Source organism: Microcaecilia unicolor, chromosome 6, assembly GCF_901765095.1.
Source record: "Microcaecilia unicolor chromosome 6, aMicUni1.1, whole genome shotgun sequence".
Classification (NCBI taxonomy): domain Eukaryota; kingdom Metazoa; phylum Chordata; class Amphibia; order Gymnophiona; family Siphonopidae; genus Microcaecilia; species Microcaecilia unicolor.
This window is the reverse complement of record NC_044036.1, coordinates 173775151-173798031: the sequence shown is the minus strand read 5'-3', so window position 1 is coordinate 173798031 and position 22881 is coordinate 173775151. Positions and strand designations below refer to the sequence as shown.

The window sequence follows — 22881 nt, the reverse complement described above, 5'->3', positions numbered from 1 at the left end:
ATGAAATAATGAACTTGGTATCACTTCTCTCTTTGCCTTAAACACAAGTTCAGATTGTGAGGCGCCTAAGGAGAGGGAAAGATCTGCTTTCTCTAAATGTACCACACCTTGAGCTGTCAAGTAAAAGACATAAGTGAAATCCAAAACGAATAGATAACTGGCCTTGAGCTTGGATTTATTATTTTTTTTTAAATCACGTTTTTCTTCATCTACTTTTCCACTACAACAGTTCACAAAAATATAAATCATAAATGATTAATAAAACAATACAGTAGATGAAAAAAAAAGTTAAATATTTATTCATTAAGCTAAATGAAAGTTAATTCAGCTTTCACAATCTTGTGTTGAAACGCGGCATGTGGTAGACACGTTTGTACATTCGCTTCCCCAAAAAAGCAAAAACAAAAACCAACCCCAAAATAAACATCAACCTAACTCCTTTCTTGTAGCATTTGTGCTTTCCTTTCCGGAACAAGGTGACCATCTTGTTAAAGCTCTCCATTCAAACCATTTTGAATACTTTTTATAGCGCTGGGCAGACTTATACGGTCTGTGCCCCGAAGAGCACAAGTACAAATCAACGTAGGGTATACACAAAAAGTAGCACATATGAGTTGTCTTGTTGGGCAGACTGGATGGACCGTGCAGGTCTTTTTCTGCCGTCATCTACTATGTTATGTTACTATTGAGACAGCGAGAAGAGCAACAACAGCTGTTTCACTTCCCTTTAGACTAGAGCCGCTCTGCACCCTAGAGGGCACGAGCCACCGACTCGATTAAACCTTCAAGCGACATTAAGCCTGCGTGGGAGGAGTAAAGAGCAGGGCGCCGAGGCGCGCTGACGACACAACAAGGGGCGTGAGTCTGATGTGGTGCTAGTTCGCATAGAGACGTAGCCTGCGTGGAGCTCTCGGTTCTGATCCACATATAGCGCTCCCCATGGCTCTTGCGTTCCTGCTGTTGGTGGTCTCGTTGGTCGGGCCCGGTGAGTATAAAAGTGGGCTCTCTGCAGTGCTAAGAGCTAGGGGGAGGGGCCTTTGTCTAACCACTTATCATAGCACCCCGGCCCGGATTTGCATGGTGGTGGGAAACAGTTTTTTTGGCCATTGGTCTTGAGAAGAATCTGTTATATAGTCAGCAGACTTTGTAAACATATAAGGACTCTTTTAAAACCTTATAACCACGCGTTAAGTCACTTCTGGTTTGGTGCCTCTGCGACGTCGTAGAAGGTTCTGTTTTCTTGTTCTTGATGTTTTCCTGTTTCCTTTCTTTTGTCAAGCCAAAGCCAAACTAGCAGCGTTCTATTCGCTTGTCCTGGTAGTTTCTGCTTTGCAGTGCCTGCAAACATGTTGGAGGTGACAACTTGTAATAGCTAGTCACAGATATAGATAACCTTCTCCACTACCTCTTCCTATAAGCAGTGGCGTTTCTAGACAGAAATATTTGGGGTGGTAACAGGAGAGCAAGCGATTACGTAGGGTGGTAGGCCAAAATGACATTTTTGTACATCCTGGTGGGGTAGTGGGAGGTTTATTGAAGGGGCTGCAGCAGAGGTGTAGCCAGGTTTTGACGTCAGAGGGAGCAGAATTTTCTAAAATAGGCGCCAATCAGTGTCAGTCAGGTGGTGGGCTGATGTTTTTGCTCAGGTGTGGTGGCTGTGGCCATCAGTGATTAACACAGGTTACCTCTGCTGCATCCTCCGGCCCCTAGTGCCTATGAGGAAACAGGAAGTTACATCAGGAGGCTGGATCCAGCAGAGGTCTTGTGACTGGCAGGAGCAGGCAGCCTGTCTTCTTAACTGCAATTAAAAATATTCAGATTGTGATCATCACCTCAGAAACTGCATATATACTCCTTCCACTGCTAGACACTTTAAATCAGATGGGCTTTTGTTTGTGTGGTGACTACAGGATGTGGAGACCATTAGTCTGAAGCATTTTTAATTTGGGTGACAAGGGCTGCCAAAGGCCCAGAGCCTATTTTCAAATAGGGCCAGACACTGTGAAATAACACAAAACCCTGCAAAAAGACACTTAAAGCATTTACAGAAAACTTACCACACTGTAAACAGCCCTAACCCACCTATGAAAAACAGTGCTATATAAATATTACACTGAGTCCTAGAGCACCAAACTTACCAAACCATAACAGCCCTAACCCATCTATGAAAAGACAGTGCTGTAAATATTACACTGGGCCCTAGAATACCAATATACCTGCTACTGGGAAACTGGAACAAGCTGGACTGTCATAGATTTCTAGACAGACACTACATGCTAACAGAATCCTTCACCTCAGTTGAGGATATGGACAGATGCTCATCTGATACAGAATAGGGAACATTAAAAAAAAACATGCAGACATGGACACGTCAGGAGGAAAGCTGAAATGGAGATCATCCCCCTTCACACCTGGCTCAAGAAAGCCAGACACTATAAGTAGTAAAGTACTAGTAAAAGAGAAACAGAAATATATTTTCTCCTATACTTTGCAAAATAAAAATAGAAAAAATATATAGATTTCACAAAGCAGGCACATCTCAGTCCTTAAAAAGTATTAAATAAATATTATTGTTTTCTTTTCTACATTTGTTGTCTGGGCATTTTATTTCTACAATTAGGTTGGTCCCAGTCTCTTACCTCTTTTCATGTGTCAGTCTTCTAAATTATTTTCTGGGTTGGCCTTTCCATTTCTTCTCTCGCCTCTTGTCTTCCTTTCACTCTCTACATCTGTTTGGCACTGATCTTTTGTTTTATGTTTTTTTTCCCCCCTGCTTTTCTATTCTCTGCATTTGTCCACCCATTTGATTTTACTCTCATTATCCCTTTCTCTCACCTTCGTCCTTTAGTCTTCTTTTCAGTTTTCATCTACCTACTGGCTTTCCCCATCTCCCTCCCATTGCCCCCTCTATCCCTGTGCTTTTCCAGTCTCCTATCCCCCTCTTCATCTTTCACCCACTTCCGTACTCTCCCATTCCCATCTGTTAGCCCTCAGCTACCCTCCACTGCCCCTCATTCTCTCATCAGCTCCATCTCCATCCCTGTCTCTCATTTCTTCGTTTGCCTCCAGGCCATTCTTATTTTGTACCCTATACCCCATGTCCTACTGCCTTCTTCCACCATCTTTTTAACACCATTTTCACCCTCACACAACCCCTTCAGAGACCCATTCCCTTCCTGCCATACCCCTCTCCAGTACCCCATCCCTTTTCAGTGCCTCTCATCTTCTCCAGTCTTCCAGGTCATTCACATTATATCTCAAACTTCTCCCAAACCTCATCCCCCTTTTTTGCCCCTCTTCTCATATCCATTTCACACCTTCACTCATTCCCCCAACCCATCAACATACCCCCACTCATACCTACCAGTGCCAAGATGAGCATCCCTCAAAATTCCCATGCCATCTCCTAATGCCTATCCAATTGGAACAGCTTTAGACTTTTTACAGATGGACCACACATTTATCTCTCTATATAAAACGCACCTCCAACGTTCTAATGAAGTCGGAACTTCTGTAGTTGTGTAGATCGCTTTTGCCCAGGAGTGTGTGCCCCGCCCTCGCGTCACACTCGCCAACTCACCGTCGGAGAGAGAGAAGGAGGGAGGGTGGGGGATTACTTTGCTAGCGCCCGATCGTCATGACGTCGAATCGCATTGCTCAGATACATAACGGACCTATCCACCACCCGAACAACATCAATCGCCGGCGCAGAGAAGAAGAGAAATGTGGCTGTCGTCAGCACAGGTACGCGACGGCGAAGGGGGAGGGTTTTCTGCGGGAAGAGGGGAGTCAACAGGGTCGCGGCACGGGGGGTAAAGGGGTCAGTAATGCCGAGAGGGGTGTTGAAATCGGAGGGAGGGGGGGAATCTGGAACTCGGTGGGAGGGGCGTGAGGGGGCCTTGAACTGGGAGGGAGGGACAGGCGTTAGGGGGCCTTGAACTGGTAGGGAGGGAGGGGGAGTCTGCAACTCACAAATAAGGAAGGAAGGAAGGGAGAGAGGGAGAGAGGGGGGTCTGGAACTCAGAAGGAAGGAAGCAAGGGAGGGAGGGGAGTCTGGGAGGGAGGCTGGAATTTGGGAGCAGGGAGGGAGGGGGGTCTGGAGACAGGGTGGGAGGGGGAAATACCTTGGTAGCGCCCGTTTCATTGCCTACCGAAACGGGCCTTTTATACTATTTTTTAATAATCTTTTGCTATTGCTTTAGCATTTGCTATTGTTTTGGATGAACTAAAGTCCGTATAATGGACTAGATAGGAACAAGTTAACCCATCTCCTGTTTTCTTTAACTTTCCTGTCTTGCTTCCCTGCCCCCCTCCTCTCTGGGTCTCCCACCACGCAGTGAATTTTATTTCCTGCATGTCCCCTTTTTAAAATGTATGGGCTGAAAAAAAGAGTGCATACGTCTGTAATCCCCACCCCCTCCCCTAACACAGCATGCATGATTAGCTCTCTGCTTGTTGGCGAGAACCAGGGGGGAGCTGTCTCTGAAATCTGCCCAGGTGGCCATTTAAAAGGAACTGAAAAGATTTTTAAAAAACCAAACATAAACCAAGCCCCTGTGCCAACAGATTGGAATAAGCCAGTGGAACTGTTGGGTTGTTTGCTAAGCAGTGGGTGGTTCTGGGCTCCCTGTCTTCTTCCCTCCTCCCTGTCTTTCTTCTCCTGCCTGCAGATCTGTGAACAATGCTGGGGGGATTTTGTTTGATAGCTTCTGCAAACAGCCAGTGCCGCGGAGGTTGAACTCTTCCATCCCCAGCCTCACACACACAGTCGGCAAGCTAGCCAGAAGAGACAGAGCACACAGCACACACCACAGAACAGTCCCTTACCCTACTCAGAGAAGAAGAAGAACGGCTCTCACTCTGAAATTGAACATATTCCACCTGTGGCATTGTTCATTGCCTCACACAGCTAGCATGTCAGTGGGCTTCAGAGGTACACCCCCTAGACAAGAGTCCAGAGTATTGCTATCTTGTAATGTTCTCTGATATAAGTACCTCTAAGATCCCTATGGGGGGGTGGGGTCTTACTATTAAAGTTGGATACAGAGACACCCAGAACCAACTTTAATGTTTAAGAAAAAAAAAACACTGGATCCGGGGCAACAGTGGAGAATCCAGCAGGGAAGCCACAAGATATGGCCAAGGTAGCACAGGATCCAGGTCAGACCAAGGCAGCAGAGGATTCAGAACAAGGCAAGTTGGAGCCCCATGTCCAGGGGCAGCACATAACAGTTGGATCCTTTGCAGAAGGTGTAGAGCAGATCTGGAGTATCTGGCTTTTAACCAGTTCTGATGAATACAAATGCACACGGATGGAAGAGAAGGGAAGGAAAGAGTAAGGATATGCTGCACACAAATGGAGTGAAGAAAACAGATAGAAAATCAGAAATGAGAAACTGACAGAAAAATCGAAGAAAGCTGAATGTGAAAGATAAGTGCCAGTAAAGGTACACAAAGAGCAGGAAGTGTAGAAGAAAGGGAGAGAAAAAAATAGCAAATGGACAGGAAGCCCTGGAAACTGAGTTAAGAGCACAGACAGAAACAGAACCAGAGACTGGGACAAGCATGATCAGAAAAACAAAATTACTAGACAAAGGTAGAAAAATAATTTTATTTTCATTTTAGTGTTTAGAATATGTTCAATTTCAGAGTTTACATCTGCTGTCTTTATTTTGCACTGTACAAGAGAAAACTGTTTTCCTGGTATTGTGCTGCATGCAGAATCTAGATACTTGGGATTGCAGGTTCATTTCTGCCTGCATTTGAAGAGGGGTTCTCCCTGCTCTGAATGTGTGACCCCTGGAAACTGAGTTAAGAGCACAGACAGAAACAGAGACTGGGACAAGCATGATCAGAAAAACAAAATTACTAGACAAAGGTAGAAAAATAATTTTATTTTAATTTTAGTGTTTAGAATATATATTATATATAGTTATTTATTAGGTAGAAAATATATAAATAGTTGTGAAGCAAAGTGCCAAGCAAAATACAAAAAAAATAACTTGCTATAAAATTAGATTATCACCAAATATATTATCATCTGATTATCCTAATGCACTAACTAAGGAGTGACCCAGTACAATCATAAATTCCTAATGATTGTTATAAGAACTTATCACATATCTTATGCAAATACAGTTATCAGCTGAATACACAGACCAAACGTCCTGCCATAAACCTATCTTTCTCAGACGACTAATTTTCACCATCTATAGGTAATAAATCCTGATCTCATCTTGCTGTCTGTTAAAGACTCCTGATGGTAGAGAAGCAGATTTTTCCTCTGACTTGAGCTGAAGTCTCAGTGAGTCAGTCCAGGAATAGGTCCAAGAATTGATTCTCTGAAGGTAGATTACACAGTTTTCTGTAGGGCCTTGTGGTGGGTGAGCTAACACTGAGTTTGTTATAAGGCATTGAGAAGATGAGGCTTCCGCACCCACTCTCCAGCAGGCCCCACTGGCCTGTGGCCTCTGAACAGAACTACAAACAGTCTGTTCCCAGCATCCTGAACAATCCAACCTCAAGCTCCTGGGCCCTTTTCTCACTCAGGATGAGCTGGTTCTCAGTATGCAAATTGTATGCAGATTAGCATGTTATCCTTTCATGCTCAGGGTGACCTGGTTCTCCAGAGGCAAAATTAAACAGGTCTTACCAACAGCATATTCAGGCAATTCTTTATTCCAGCCCCTGGGCACAGTTTTTCTAGCTTAAATACTTTATACATTTACATATCTTCACACTGAGCCTCCCCACACAGATTCCTGGGCTCAGCATTAACCTGAATACTTTGGGGACTTCTAACCCCAGGCTTTGCAGCCTGCTTCTCAGTACTGGGACACACAGCCCTACTTCTTCTTTGGACACCCAGTCCTTCCTTCCTTGGACACCCAGTCCTTTCTTTCTTTAGACTCGCAGTCCTTTCTTTGAACACACCGTTCCTCTAAGTACTGAGGCTACACAGTCCAACACTGATGCTTTAGGGACTTCTTACCCCAGCCTGTTTTTCTTCCTTGAGCACACAGTCCACCACAAGTCCATAGGGTTTAGCCAGTTCTTTCCAGGGGGGATTCTCCCGCTTCAGCTACCAGCTCTCCTCTTTTTCTTTCACCTCTCAGGTGGGGTATAAAGTGGTTACTTAGCTACACAGGACCCAGCCCATAACCTCCTACACCTGTGGACCTCCCAGGGCTCTCCCCGGTCCTAGTGACCTCCACCTATTCTCCTAGCGCCTTCTAGTGGCCTACCCCGGACATCCTGGACATTTTTAGGGGAACAGCGCCATCTAGTGGCCTGCCCCGGCTAGGACAGCCTCTTATTTATCACAGCATGCAGTTCACTGGTATTAGGAAAAAAGTCTCTTGCTCTCTTTAGAGCTTTCTGTTCACCTGCAAATCTTCCGGTGTGTCGCTCTTCTGGGCTTCTTCCAACTTCTTCCTGGTGGTCTCCGACTAACTGAACTTTTTTCAGTCCAAACCTTTGGTATCCAAGTGGTCAGATGATACCTGTGGACCAATCACATATGATGACATAATGCCCAGCCAGCTTCATGGTCAAGAAGAGACCCTTTGTTATAGATGGCATGCAAACTCCAATGTTCCCAGAAGATAATGGGGCTAGTTTGCAACAAACAATATGTCCTTGGAAGTAACCTTGCAATGCTCAGCAGTACTTTTCCTTTGCAAGAAAGCTGGATTCTGCTAGTTACAGATGTATTCAGGTCACAGGTTGCAGAATCTGTATTGTTATAAGAATGGTTCAGGCTTGTGTAGGCCAAGACCAGCAAGGGTGAGATCTCAGGTAAATACCCCTACACCCCCCACAAAGGTAAAGACACAGGCCAGATGGAATCTTGGGCAAAGCAGGGCAAGTTGGAGCCCCATGTCCAAGGCAGCAGAGGATCCAGGGCAGTTCATAAGTAAGAGCCGGATCCTCTGCAAACTTGATTGGAGGAGATACAGAGTGGATCAAAGAAGCAGATCTGGAAGATCTGGCTTTTGTCCATTTTCAGCAACCCCCCCCCCCCCCCAAAGAACACAAAACCTTCCAAAGGGAAGTAGCAAGCAGAAGCCAAAAGGGTGGAAGTTGCCAAAACCACAAATTCAGAGAACACAAGTCCCATCCATGTGCAGCTGTTCCTGTCTTTTCCCTTCCCTTCTCCATCCATATGCATATCCTTCCTCTTTCCTTTCGTTCATGTGCATCTCCTTGTCTTTCCTCTCCTCTCTGTCAGTGTGTATCTTCTCTCCTCCTTCCTCTCTTCCCTTCAATTCATGTGCATTTCTTCCCTTTTTCATCAGTTCACCTTTCCTCCTCTTCATCTGTGTGCATTTTCTTCTTCTCTTTTCCCTTTCTTTCCACCCATATCCAGTATTTCTCCTCGCTCAGCTTCCCCTGTTCTCTTCCCTCCCTCCTACCCATCCACCTCCCTCAGTCCATTGTCTGCTCTCTTCCTTCCTTCTGCCCCCAAGTCCAACATTTCTCCTTGAACCTCCCTTCCTGTGCCACCACCTGCATTGCCATGCTGGGTCTCTGGCAGCAATAAGAAAGCGCTGATCACGGTGGCGGGCCTGGTACTAACTTCCACAGTTATCTTCACGAGCATGTGGGCTGGAAGACTCCTCGTGTTAGTTCTTTCCTCTGACACGCATGTGTCAGAGGGGCAGTACCAACAGGGCCTCCACGAAGCGGATGGGCTGGAAGCTCCTTTTTGCGGAAGTTAGCACTGGTCACGGTGATGTACCTGATAGCTTTCTTCTTGCTGCCTGGAGTCTGACTTCAGAGACACAGCAGCATGAGGGAAAGGGGATTGGCATGAACTGGGGTGGCCAGCTGTTTTTTTGTGGGTTTTTTTGAGGTGGCACTTGCCATATTGTAGCAATGCTTATGCCTGTAAGAGGTCTCTACAGCTTGTTCAGTGACCCGTTTTTCTGTACATCAGCAAGGAGACTTCTGTTCATGAAAGCAATTCATGTTCGCTTGTAATTCAAGAAATATAAAAATGATGGAATTTTATATATGATTTTCTATTTTGTGAAAAAAATTTTTTTTTTGTTCTTATGTGAAAGAGAAGTGGTGACCCTTAATTCTTAATCAGCTGTGGTGGTGTCGTAGTACCCAACCATAATAGGACAAAGCAGATTAAAATATATTCTCCAAAATGTGTGCTTTGTTTTATGAATAGTTATCTCAAATGATATACTAAATATAATTAACTTGGTTAATTCAGTATTTGACAAGTATAGAGAAATAAATCAGTACATCCATTGCTTAAGACAGTAAATGAAAGTGAAAACATAAAAAAATTAGTATATCTCGGTTGCTCTCCAGATGAACTATGTTTGTTCTCAGAGTTTAAATGATATCTATGCATGCTCCTTAGTTAGGATAACTAGTCATATTCAGTTCTGGGGAAATCAGCAGAAATAATTTCTGCAATGGTATTAAAGGCTTTAATTTCATTCTGTGCACTGATTTAATTTTAATTTGTTTTTCTATATTTATCTACTTTCAAACCAAAATGGGTTATTGTTGTTCAGTAAGTGAAAGTAATTGAACAAGAATCAGTTTTAGATATATTACCAAGAGAGTGATTTCTAGTTGCCACAGCCTGAATCGTTAAGCCCAGCCTGGCCTATCGAACCCACTAGGAAACTGTGTTGAAGTTGTGGGAGAGCAGTAGCTCTCAACCAGTGTGTCATCAAAAATTTGAAACAATACACTTGTGCTTTTCTTAACAACCATGCATGCGGAGAGGAGAGTTAAAAACAAGGAAGTCATGCATGTGAAAATTTCATAACTAGTCCCTACTGGAAATGTAGGCCTCCTTATGTATGTATTTCCCTTGCATCATTGTTGGCAACAGTGAAGTAATATGTAGGGTTTTTAATTCAGCTGCAAATTGTAGTGTTTGGTATGGTATATATATGAACACTAGTAAAAAAGCCCCGTTTCTGATGCAAATGAAACGGGGGGGGGGGGGGGGGGGGGGCTAGCAAGGTTTTCTTCAGAGTGTGCATGTGGGAGTGTCCCTGCCCTCTCTCCCTCCCCCTCCCCCCTCCGAGTCCAGTCCTTCAGTGTTAAGTTTCCTGCTGTGCTGTGTTTGTGTTACAGAGAGAGTGAGGGCATCTCTCTCCTCCCCCCTCTGAGTCCTTCACTGTTACAGAGAGAGGGATTTCGTGCTGTGCTGTTTTCCTTCACTCATGGGGATTGGGGAAACCGGATATCTCTGGCGCTTCACACTTCCGGCTGGAGGCTTCATAGAACGTTGGGGTTGCCTTTTATATATATAGATTGAGAACTTTTGTTCTAGAGTATGTTGATTTTCAAATGGCAATATCAACAAACCAATCTATAATCTGGCAATAAAAATGCCCCCATAGACCCTGAACCACCCTACTTAAATCAGACAAGACTAAATATAGTGGAGTATATGTTTTTTTCCACTTTTGACTATTTCTATTCTGACCACAAATGGCACTAGGCAGTTGCTATGTTTCCAGAATCATGAGCCTAGGGCTGGGTGGGTCTACCTTAGAACTGGTCCTGACTTGGGGGGGGGGGGGGAGCAGGATTAAGAGGTGCTTTGCTTCTCCAAATCTTGCCCTCTCCCATCATTCTTTGTTAACTTCTACTCAGTCCTTGAGCACAGGCAGCAGAAAATGTACTTGAAAGATTCAGCACAGTTCTTGTAAATCCTAGTTGCACAGCAGCTGTCTGCAGCCGTCTAGCCTACATGGAAAGGGGAAATTGTCAGAAGAGTCTTACTCAAGTGGTGTGGGAATTGCTGCTTTAGCCATTGACCTAGAAGCAGGACAAGTTAGGTAGACAAGGGAGGGGAGCGGAGGGAGAGATACTGGATCGTGGCCTGAGACGGGGGAGAAGACAGTGTGAAATTTCTGAGCAGTAGTCTTTTTAAAAAAAAAAAAATTATGCACAGTTTAGAGCAGTGGTTCTCAACCTTTCAGTTGGGACTCTCCTGATGGACAATGCTTGCATACATGACCCTTCCAGACCTTTGGTCTGACACAATATGACAGTTCTTATGGTGTAAACATTCTCTGCATCCACAAAATTCCTACCTTCCCCCAACAAGAGGTGCAGATCAGAAGAAGAACATTGTTCTGATTATCATATCATCTGAGCAATTTGCAAAAACAAAAATTGCATGCAGATGAGCTGCACAGACTTTTGCTGTGCAGCTCAAGCCAGTGCATGTGTGGGGCAGCCAATCACTATGCGTGGCTGTTATGCACATGCCCAGAATAGTGTTCCATAACTTTCATACACACATACAAGCTGCATGTATGAAAGCCGTGTGCAGCTTTTTTTTGTCTTCAAACTTTTAAAGGATCACAACTTTGTGGGGGGGGGGGGGGGGAGAGGCAAAAAAGGATTGATTTCCTTGAATTTTCCATGATCTCCTACACCTCGGAGCTCAGCTGCCTCTACTGCAAGAGAAGGCAAGAGAGAATGGGGGAAAGAATCCAGCACAAGTGGCTATTCATTGCTCAGAATGCACATTTGAATGGTGTGTGAGGGTCTACAGTCTGCATTGCTTGGAAACGGTTATTCATTGCTCAGAATGCACATTTGAATGGTGTGAGGGGGTATACAGAACACTGGCCCTCACCCTTAAGTATAGTCCCTCAGTCTCAGCCACCTTGAAACCGCTGGTCCAGCCCAGGGAGGAAGAGAGATTAGAGGGGTGGAGTCAGAATGAGGACGTATAAAAGGCAGGGCCAGAGTAATGGATCGGGTGGATGTGAAGCGACTGTTCACGCTATCCAAAAATACTAGGACTAGAGGGCATGAGTTGAAGCTACAGTGTGGTAAATTTAAAACGAATCGGAGAAAATTTTTCTTCACCCAACGTGTAATTAGACTCTGGAATTCGTTGCCGGAGAACGTGGTACGGGCGGTTAGCTTGACGGAGTTTAAAAAGGGGTTAGATAGATTCCTAAAGGACAAGTCCATAGACCGCTATTAAATGGACTTGGAAAAATTCCGCATTTTTAGGTATAACTTGTCTGGAATGTTTTTACGTTTGGGAAGCGTGCCAGGTGCCCTTGACCTGGATTGGCCACTGTCGGTGACAGGATGCTGGGCTAGATGGACCTTTGGTCTTTCCCAGTATGGCACTACTTATGTACTTATGTACTAATGTTAAGGAGGCCCAGGGAAGGAAGAACTGAAGCCCTAGCATACACCTTTACTGAATACTGTTAGCTGCTGTGACCTGGCTGAGGTAAGCCAATTTTATTTGAAGACTTGTGAGCCTTGTTCTGAGGTCTGGCTGGAGCCAGACCTGGATATTCAAAGAGAGAAATTACAAACTGTTTGGGTTGTGGCAGTCACAGGCCATAGACTGTGTTTTGGGCCATGCTAGCCACTGGCCTATGCTGACTTTTTCCCCCTCTGAAGATAAGAAACTTTACTTTTGTTCCTTGGCCTGTGAAGTAACAGGCCTCAGATTTAAGTTAATCACTTATTTTCATGTTCACAAGCTTGTCTGGCTGTATTATTGTGAAGGCCCATCCTCCAACCCTCGCTCGCAGTATCACATGTGGTCAGGGCCGGTCTTAGGCTGAGGCGATCGAGGCGGCCGCATAGGGCCCCGCGCTTAGGGGGGCCCCGCGCGGCGCGCCTCAGTCAGCCTTGACCTAGTTCCGCCCGGGGATCGCCAGAAGGAGGCGGGGCCTAGGCCAGGGAAGAAGAGACGTCATGGAGACTCTACAACCAACACAATAGATCTTCCTGCCCGTGCAGCGCTTCAGAAAGAGGTGAGAGGCGCTGCTCGGGTCGTTAATAGGGAGGGGGGTCTCGGTGGAGGGGGGGAGCGGCGTAGTCGACCTCAGGGGGGGCACGGGGCAGAAGAATGACGGGAGGCGGAGTTAGCTCTGCAGAACACAGGAACAGGAAGGGAGGGGGACCGGGGCAGCTAGCATTTTGCTTTTTCGGGGGGGGGGGGAGGGGCAGAAAGTGGGGAGCAGCGGGGGGGGGGGGGGGCAAGGCCGTCCATACAGGACGCTCCTGATGAGCGCCCTTGCCCCCTCCCGATCCTTTTTTTATTTTTTTTATTTGATGTGTTTTCTGACGTCCTTTGGACCAATCACAGCGCTTTTAGCTCTGCTAATGCGCTGGGATTGGCTCAAAGTTTGTTTATTTTTTCACTTACTGATTTTTCCTGGCACAGAGCTGTCCTAACGAGAGGTCCAGACCTCTCGTTAGATTTCCTGCATTTTTCCTGCGTAAAGGCAATCGGAAAAGGTTAGTGCATGTCGTTTCAATGGGGTTTTCACACTAATTGCTCATCTCCATTCCGTTTTCGTTAGCTGCTGGCTTCCTCGGTAAAAGCCCTTTGATGCATGCAACGGATCAAATTTTCCTCGTTGGAGGGTCATTAAAGGCTCATTTAGCTTTAGTGCATCTACCTCTATGAATGTACCTAAACCAGCAAGTGAACAGTGTGTATGGAAAATTATGTAAATATGGATTCTGTATTTGGTTTAAACTTCCTGCTTAAAAAAACAAAAACAAAGTATTCAATTTTGAATACAATTTTTGTAAATTACAAAGTATATTCATTAATATTGTACATAAGACACTGTGCAGGTAGTCTAAAAATAACACAAACAAAATTTGTGACAGGATGAAAGAACGAATAAACTTCAAAGCCCACTCATGATTCACAGCCCCAAGCGAAGCCCCAAGCTACATGTCCAACCTGATCGATCTTCCAGGCAGGAACCGGTCCAACTCTTCTCGAACATATCTCAATCTCCATCTTCCCAACTGTAAAGGCCTCAAATACAAAACCTACTACGCATCCAACTTCTCTGTTATAGGCAGCCAACTCTGGAATGCCTTACTACTATTTACTACTACTATTTAGCATTTCTATAGCGCTACAAGGCATACGCAGCGCTGCACAAACATAGAAGAAAGACAGTCCCTGCTCAAAGAGCTTACAGTCTAATAGACAAAAAATAAATAAAGTAAGCAAATCAAATCAATTAATGTGTCCGAAAAACCAGCGAACACCTACCCTTCCGAAAGCTGCTGAAGACTCACCTGTTCAAACAAGCCTACCCAGACGACCCTACAAAGTCTCGGACCTAACCCACACCACAGACAATGCCCACACTCCAATCCTTCCCCACATCGCACACTACTGTCCAACTCTTTATAAATGTGTTATCTCCATGATACTTTGTACCATACTTTGTATTATCTCCTTGTAACTTTGTACCATATTTTGTATTCTCTCTATGCCATTTCCTCCCCTCCCCCTCCCCACAGACAGTTTGAACTTTGTGGGTGTGGCTTGGATCTCTTTCAGGGAGAGAAAACTAACAACTTATAGCAGCAGCTTCAGAGAGCATTTTCCATCTCACAGGCTGCAGAGAATACCTTCTATTGCTTTAGACTTAGTCCCGCCCACCCTACCCCTCTACCCACCCACCCCTAGAGTGACATGTCTTATATAACCTCCCTATCAACCCACTCATTACTTTTACCTCACCCATTTCTATTCTTCTATCACCTTCTCCCACTACTCCAACCAGAGTTACACCTAATCACACCACCCTTCAACATCTTCAGTCCTTCTGTGACTGTTCTCTTGTGCTTGACTGCTTAAATATTTTAAATTTAAATGCTTTACTTTTTGTCTATTAGATTGTAAGCTCTTTGAGCAGGGACTGTATTTCTTCTGTGTTTGTACAGCGCTGCGTACACTTTGTAGCGCTCTAGAAATGTTAAATAGTAGTAGTAGTAGTAGTATGATACCATGTACCATACTCTGTAAGCCGCACTGAACCTGCTATTGAGCGGGAAAGAGCGGGGTATAAATGCCACAAATAAATAAATAAATGAGCAATTTAGAGACTGAGTGGAGCATAAGGTGATAAGGACTTTACCTTGAAAGATTTCCACTTCTAGAAGTGAAATTTAATGAATTTAATTTAAATGAAATGTATTGAAATTTGGACAAAAGCAAGGTGATGCACATTGGAAAGAATAATCTGAATGATAGTTACCTGATGCTAGGGTCCACATTTGGGGGTCAGCGCTCAAGAAAAAGATCTGGGTGGTGGTGTAGATAATAAGCTGAAATCTTCTGCTCAGTGTTCTGCGGCTGCCAAAAAAGCAAACGGGATGCTAGGAATTATTAGGCAAGGGATGGTGAATAAGACCGAAATACTATAATGCCTTTGTATTGCTCCCTGGTGTGTCCGCACCTTGAGTATTGCATTCAGTTCTGGTCGCCGTATCTCAAAAAAGATATAGCGGAATTAGAAAAGGTTAAAAGAAGAGCAACCAAAATGATGAAAGGGGATGGAACTCCTCTCGTATGAGGAAAGGCTAAAGAGGTTAGGTCTCTTTAGCGCTGGGAAAAGTGACGGATGAGGGGAGATATGATTGAGATCTACAAAATCTTGAGTGGTGTAGAACGAGTAGAAGTAAATCGATCTTTTTTTATTTTTATTTTTTAACTCGTTCCAAAAGTACAAAGACTAGGGGACATTCGAAGTTACATGGAAATACTTTTAAAACAAATAGGAGGGAATATTTTTTCACTCAACAAATAGTTATGATTTATGATTTGTTGCATTTGTATCCCACATTTTCCCACCTATTTGCAGGCTCAACGTGGCTTACATAGTACTGTAAAGGCGTTCGCCAGTTCCGGTATAAACAGTTACACAGTGATGTTATGGTAGAATAAGGTTCATGTGGAACAAACATATTAGAGAATCGTATAGCGGAAGAGTTAAGTTATGTCCATTACATTCTTTGGTTTCGTAGTGTTGCAGGGTTCAGGTATTTAAGTAGGGTCTGTAAATATGCCTTTCTCCGAGGACAAGCAGGCTGCTTGTTCTCACGACTGGGTGACGTCCGCGGCAGCCCCCACCAACCGGAAAGAAGCTTCGCGGGACGGTCGGCACGCAGGGCACGCCCACCGCGCATGCGCGGCCGTCTTCCCGCCCGTGCGCGACCGCTCCCGCCAGTTCCTTTTTTTCCGCGTCTGGAGAGAGTCGTGCCTCGCCGCTCTCTCGGATTCAGCCGCCGGATTTCGATCGCGTTTACGCCGATCATGCTTTTTTCTTTGTTGTTTCGGTCTAGTTACCGTCCGGTTTCTTTTTTTCAAAAAAAAAAAAAAAGAAACCCTGTGCGTGTGGAGCACGCGCTCCCCTTTTTCCCTCGCTTCCAGCGGGGACGCCGCGTTGCGGCCTAGTGGCCGCACGGTCGTTTTTCCTTTTCGTGGTGTGATTTCAGCCACCATTGACGACTTTGACTTCGCCGACGCGATTTTTCCGTCGATGTCCTCGAAGGTCCCGAGTGGATTTAAAAAGTGTGGTCGCTGCGGCCGGCCGATCTCGCAGACCGACACCCACGCTTGGTGCCTCCAGTGCCTCGGGCCGGAGCACAATATCAAGTCGTGTTCTCTGTGTCTCGGTCTCCGGAAACGGACTCAGGTTGCGAGGCAAGTTCTGCGGGACCGTCTTTTTGGAACTTGCGCCGGCCCCTCGACGTCGACCTCGAAGGCATCGGTATCGACGCCTGGCCCTTCGGTACCGGTATCGATGCCCGAGACATCGGCACCGATGGCAGCGACCCCAGGAGAACAGGTCCCGTCGGCCCGCCGGTCCTCCGGTGAGAGTGGGGGTGAGAGGCCGCGTGGGCAGTCGGCCCCGGTCACTCCCTCAGCTCGTGGGCCACGGGACTGAACCCTGTCTGACCCGGTACCTCGAGACCGAGGGGGATCGACCTCCTCCTCCTCCATGCCCTCCGGCGCCGGTGACGGGCATCGCAAGAAAGATAAGAAGCGTCGTCACCGGTCGCCCTCGGTGCATCCGGATCTCGGAGAGGAGGCGACGCCGAAGCGTCATCGTCGAGAGGAGAGGTCTCCGTCGGTTGTGGAGGTATCGACGCATCGGGGTTCCGGCACCTCGGTGCCGTCTCCTGGCCCCCAGCAGCTTCTGGCGCCGACACCCCTACCGGCCCCACCGCCTTTCCCGGCAGCGGGCCTGGACGAGTGCCTCAGAGCCATCCTTCCGGGGATCCTGGAAGGGCTGATGCGCCAGGCTGTGCCGGCGCCGGGGGTGCTTGCGCCCTCGGCGCCGATGACTGTGGCGCCGGCGAGCTCTAGCCCGGCGCCGGGGCTGTCGACACCGCCGCCGCTTGCGGTGCCGGTCTCGACCGCCACGCAGGTGGAGTCCCCGTCGACGTCGATGGAGGGAGCTCCGTCCCCGCCGGCGCGGGAGTCCACCGCTCGACGACACCGAGACCTTGGTGCCTCGACGTCGAGCCGGGCCCGGTTCAGGACTCAGCTACATGAGCTTATGTCCGACACCGAGGATGAGGACTCGTGGGGGGAAGAGGAGGACCCTAGATATTTCTCCTCAGAGGAGTCTACGGGCCTTCCCTCGGACCCCACGCCTTCACCGGAGAGGAAACTCTCGCCTCCTGAGAGTCTCTCCTTTGCCTCCTTTGTGCGGGATATGTCTATCAGCATTCCCTTCCCCGTGGTCTCTGTGGAAGAGCCGAGGGCCGAGATGCTCGAGGTCCTCGACTATCCATCACCACCTAGAGAGTCCTCCACGGTGCCGCTGCACAATGTCCTTAAGGAGACGCTGCTTCGGAACTGGGTGCGACCATTAACTAACCCCACCATTCCCAAGAAAGCAGAGTCCCAGTACAGGATCCACTCCGACCCAGAGCTAATGCGGCCACAATTGCCCCATGACTCAGCGGTCGTGGATTCTGCTCTCAAGAGGGCACGGAGTTCGAGGGATACCGCCTCGGCGCCCCCGGGGCGGGAGTCTCGCACTCTGGACTCGTTTGGGAGGAAGGCCTACCAATCCTCCATGCTCGTGACCCGCATCCAATCATACCTGCTCTATATGAGCATTCACATGCGGACCTATGTGCAACAACTGGCGGACCTGGTCGAGAAGCTCCCGCCGGAGCAGTCCAGGCCTTATCAGGAGGTGGTCAGGCAGCTGAAGGCGTGCAGAAAGTTCCTGTCCAGGGGTATCTATGACACCTGTGACGTGGCATCTCGTGCTGCGGCCCAAGGTATAGTGATGCGCAGGCTGTCATGGCTGCGTGCCTCTGACCTGGACAACCGCACCCAGCAGAGACTGGCCGACGTCCCTTGCCGGGGGGATAACATTTTTGGTGAGAAGGTCGAGCAGATGGTGGACCAACTGCATCAGCGGGAAACCGCTCTCGACAAGCTCTCCCACCGGGCGCCTTCAGCATCCACCTCCACAGGTGGACGTTTTTCCCGGGCCCGGCAGGCTGCACCCTATTCTTTTGCGAAGCGTAGGTACAACCAGCCGGCCCGAAGGCCTCGTCAGGCACAGGGACAGCCCCAGCGCGCTCGTTCTCGTCAACAGCGTGCGCCTAAGCAGCCCCCTGCGCCTCCACAGCAAAAGCCGGGGACGGGCTTTTGACTGGATCCACGGGAACATAGCCGCCCTACAAGTGTCCGTACCGGGCGATCTGCCGGTCGGAGGGAGGTTAAAATTTTTTCACCAAAGGTGGCCTCTCATAACCTCCGACCAGTGGGTTCTCCAAATAGTGCGGTGCGGATACGCCCTGAATTTGGCCTCCCTGCCTCCAAATTGTCCTCCGGGAGCTCAGTCTTTCAGCTCCCATCACAAGCAGGTACTTGCAGAGGAACTCTCCGCCCTTCTCAGCGCCAATGCGGTCGAGCCCGTACCACCCGGGCAGGAAGGGCATGGATTCTATTCCAGGTACTTCCTTGTGGAGAAGAAAACAGGGGGGATGCGTCCCATCCTAGACCTGAGAGGCCTGAACAAATTCCTGGTCAAAGAAAAGTTCAGGATGCTTTCCTTGGGCACCCTTCTGCCAATGATTCAGAAAAACGATTGGCTATGTTCCCTGGATTTAAAGGACGCATATACTCACATTCCGATACTGCCAGCTCACAGAGAGTATCTCAGATTCCGCCTGGGCGCACGGCACTTTCAGTATTGTGTGCTGCCCTTTGGGCTCGCCTCTGCCCCACGAGTGTTTACCAAGTGCCTCGTGGTGGTAGCGGCCTACCTACGCAAGCTGGGAGTGCACGTGTTCCCATATCTCGACGATTGGCTGGTCAAGAACACCTCGGAGGCAGGAGCCCTCCGGTCCATGCAGTGCACTATTCAACTCCTGGAGCTGCTGGGGTTTGTGATAAATTACCCAAAGTCCCATCTCCAGCCAACCCAGTCTCTGGAATTCATAGGAGCTCTGCTGAATACCCAGACGGCTCAGGCCTTCCTTCCCGAAGCGAGGGCCAACAACCTCCTGTCCCTTGCTTCGCGGACCAGAGCGTCTCAGCAGGTCACAGCTCGGCAGATGTTGAGACTTCTGGGTCATATGGCCTCCACAGTTCATGTGACTCCCATGGCTCGTCTTCACATGAGATCTGCTCAATGGACCCTAGCTTCTCAGTGGTTCCAAGCCACCGGGAATCTAGAAGATGTCATCCGCCTCTCCACCAGTTGCCGCACTTCACTGCTCTGGTGGACCATTCGGACCAATTTGACCCTGGGACGTCCATTTCAAATTCCACAGCCCACGAAAGTGTTGACGACGGATGCATCTCGCCTGGGGTGGGGAGCTCATGTCGATGGGCTTCACACCCAGGGTCTGTGGTCCCTCCAGGAAAAGGATCTGCAGATCAACCTCCTGGAGCTCCGAGCGATCTGGAACGCACTGAAGGCTTTCAGAGATCGGCTGTCCTGCCAAATTATCCAAATTCGGACAATCAGGTTGCAATGTATTACGTCAACAAGCAGGGGGGCACCGGATCTCGCCCCCTGTGTCAGGAGGCCGTCGGGATGTGGCGTTGGGCGTGTCGGTTCGGCATGCTCCTCCAAGCCACGTACCTGGCAGGCGTAAACAACAGTCTGGCCGACAGACTGAGCAGAGTGGTCGCTCCATGCCAGAGTGGTACGCAAGATCTTCCGAGAGTGGGGCACCCCCTCGGTGGACCTTTTCGCCTCTCAGACCAACCACAAGCTGCCTCTGTTCTGTTCCAGACTTCAGGCACACGGCAGGCTAGCGTCGGACGCCTTTCTCCTCCATTGGGGGACCGGCCTCCTGTATGCTTATCCTCCCCTACCTTTGGTGGGGAAGACCTTACTGAAGCTCAAGCAAGACCGCGGCACCATGATTCTGATAGCGCCCTTTTGGCCCCGTCAGATCTGGTTCCCTCTTCTTCTGGAGTTGTCCTCCGAGGAAACGTGGAGATTGGAGTGTTTTCCGACTCTCATCTCGCAGAACGACGGAGCGTTGCTGCACCCCAACCTTCAGTCCCTGGCTCTCACGGCCTGGATGTTGAGGGCGTAGACTTCACTGCGTTGGGTCTGTCTGAGGGTGTCTCCCGGGTCTTGCTTGCCTCTAGGAAGGATTCCACTAAAAAGAGTTACTTTTTCAAGTGGAGGAGGTTTGTCGTGTGGTGTGAGAGCAAGGCCCTAGAACCTCGTTCTTGCCCTGCACAGAACCTGCTTGAATACCTTCTGCACTTATCAGAGTCTGGCCTCAAGACCAACTCAGTAAGGAATCACCTTAGTGCGATTAGTGCTTACCATTATCGTGTGGAAGGTAAAGCCATCTCTGGAGAGCCTTTAGTCGTTCGATTCATGAGAGGCTTGCTTTTGTCAAAGCCCCCTATCAAGCCTCCTACTGTGTCATGGGATCTCAACGTCGTCCTCACCCAGCTGATGAAACCTCCTTTTGAGCCACTGAATACCTGCCATCTGAAGTACTTGACCTGGAAGGTCATTTTCTTGGTGGCAGTTACTTCCGCTCGTAGGGTCAGTGAGCTTCAAGCCCTAGTAGCTCATGCTCCATATACCAAATTTCATCACAACAGAGTAGTGCTCCGCACCCACCCAAAGTTCCTGCCGAAGGTGGTGTCGGAGTTCCATCTTAACCAGTCAATTGTCTTGCCAACATTCTTCCCCAGGCCGCATACCCGCCCTGCTGAACGTCAGTTGCACACATTGGACTGCAAGAGAGCATTGGCCTTCTACTTGGAGCGGACACAGCCCAACAGACAGTCCGCCCAATTGTTTATTTCTTTCGACCCTAACAGGCTAGGGGTCGCTGTCGGGAAACGCACCATCTCCAATTGGCTAGCAGATTGCATTTCCTTCACTTACGCCCAGGCTGGGCTGACTCTTGAGGGTCATGTCACGGCTCATAGTGTTAGAGCCATGGCAGCGTCGGTGGCCTACTTGAAGTCAGCCACTATTGAAGAGATCTGCAAGGCTGCGACGTGGTCATCTGTCCACACATTCACATCTCATTACTGCCTCCAGCAGGATACCCGACGCGACAGTCGGTTCGGGCAGTCGGTGCTGCAGAATCTGTTTGGGGTGTAAATCCAACTCCACCCTCCAGGACCCGAATTTATTCTGGTCAGGCTGCACTCTCAGTTAGTTGTTCTTCGTAGGTCAATTTCTGTTGTACCCTCGCCGTTGCGAGGTTCAATTGACCTGGGTTATTGTTTTGAGTGAGCCTGAGAGCTAGGGATACCCCAGTCGTGAGAACAAGCAGCCTGCTTGTCCTCGGAGAAAGTGAATGATACATACCTGTAGCAGGTGTTCTCCGAGGACAGCAGGCTGATTGTTCTAACGTACCCTCCCTCCTCCCCTTTGGAGTTGTGTGTTTCATCTTTTGCTAGTCATTCAACTGGCGGGAGCGGTCGCGCACGGGCGGGAAGACGGCCGCGCATGCGCGGTGGGCGTGCCCTGCGTGCCGACCGTCCCGCGAAGCTTCTTTCCGGTTGGTGGGGGCTGCCGCGGACGTCACCCAGTCGTGAGAACAATCAGCCTGCTGTCCTCGGAGAACACCTGCTACAGGTATGTATCATTCACTTTTTGAACAAGTAGGATTTTAGTTATTTCCGGAAGTTTAGGTGGTTATAGGTTGTTTTCACAGCTTTTGGTAGTGCGTTCCATAGTTGTGTGCTTATGTAGGAAAAGCTGGATGCAAAAGTTGATTTGTATTTGAGTCTTTTGCAGCTTGGGTAGTGGAGGTTTAGATATGTTCGTGATGATCTGGTTGTATTTTTGATTGGTAGGTCGACGAGGTCTGTCGTGTATCCCGGGGCCTCGCCATAGGTAATCTTATGAACCAGGGTGCAGATTATTTGAAAGCAGTACGTTCTTTGATTGGGAGCCAGTGCAATTTTTCACGGAGGGGCTTGGTGCTTTCGAATCGCGTTTTTCCAAATATAAAGCCTGGCTGCCGTGTTTTGAGCGGTGTGAAGTTTCTTTATGAGTTGTTATTTGCATCCCGCATAAATTCCATTGCAGTAATCTAGGTGGTCTAGTGCCATTGATTGTATCAGGTTCCGAAATGTTTCCCTCAGAAAGAATGGTTTCACACGTTTGAGTTTCCACATTGAGTGGAACATTTTCTTAGTTGTGGATTTCACGTGGCTCTCTTGCGCTAGGTTGCGGTCGATTGTAACGCTGAGGAGATTTAGTCTGTCTGAGATGGGGAGGGTGTAATCTGGGGTGTTTATATTTATGGGGTTGTTCACATTGTATTGGGATGAGAGGATGAGGCAAGCTCTGGAACTCTTTGCAGGAGGGTGTGGTAACAGCGGTTAGCATATCTTGGTGTTAAAAAAAAGTCCATAGTCTACTATTGAGACAGACATGGGAAGCAACTGCTTTGCCAGGGATTTGTAGTATGGAGTGTTGCCACAATTTGGGTTTCTGCCAGGTACTTGTGACCTGGCTTGGCCACTATTTGGAAAACAGGATACTGGGCTAGATTGACCATTGGTCTGACCCAGTTATATGGCTACTCTTATGTTCTAAGTAAATGGGCCCATTCTTACCCACCCATAAA

General features: G+C 48.1%; 1 protein-coding gene across 2 annotated transcripts in view; it reads left to right on the top strand.

The window, feature by feature from the left end:
- Positions 1 to 864: 864 nt before the first annotated feature.
- SHISA5 (shisa family member 5) overlaps positions 865 to 22881 on the top strand; it is a 187624-nt gene continuing 165607 nt past the window's right edge. For both annotated transcript variants that reach the window (XM_030208083.1, XM_030208082.1), the window contains exon 1: positions 865 to 985. In XM_030208083.1, coding sequence (XP_030063943.1) covers positions 940 to 985 — 46 coding nt within the window. In that variant the 5' untranslated portion in view covers positions 865 to 939. The remainder of the gene's footprint in view (positions 986 to 22881) is intronic.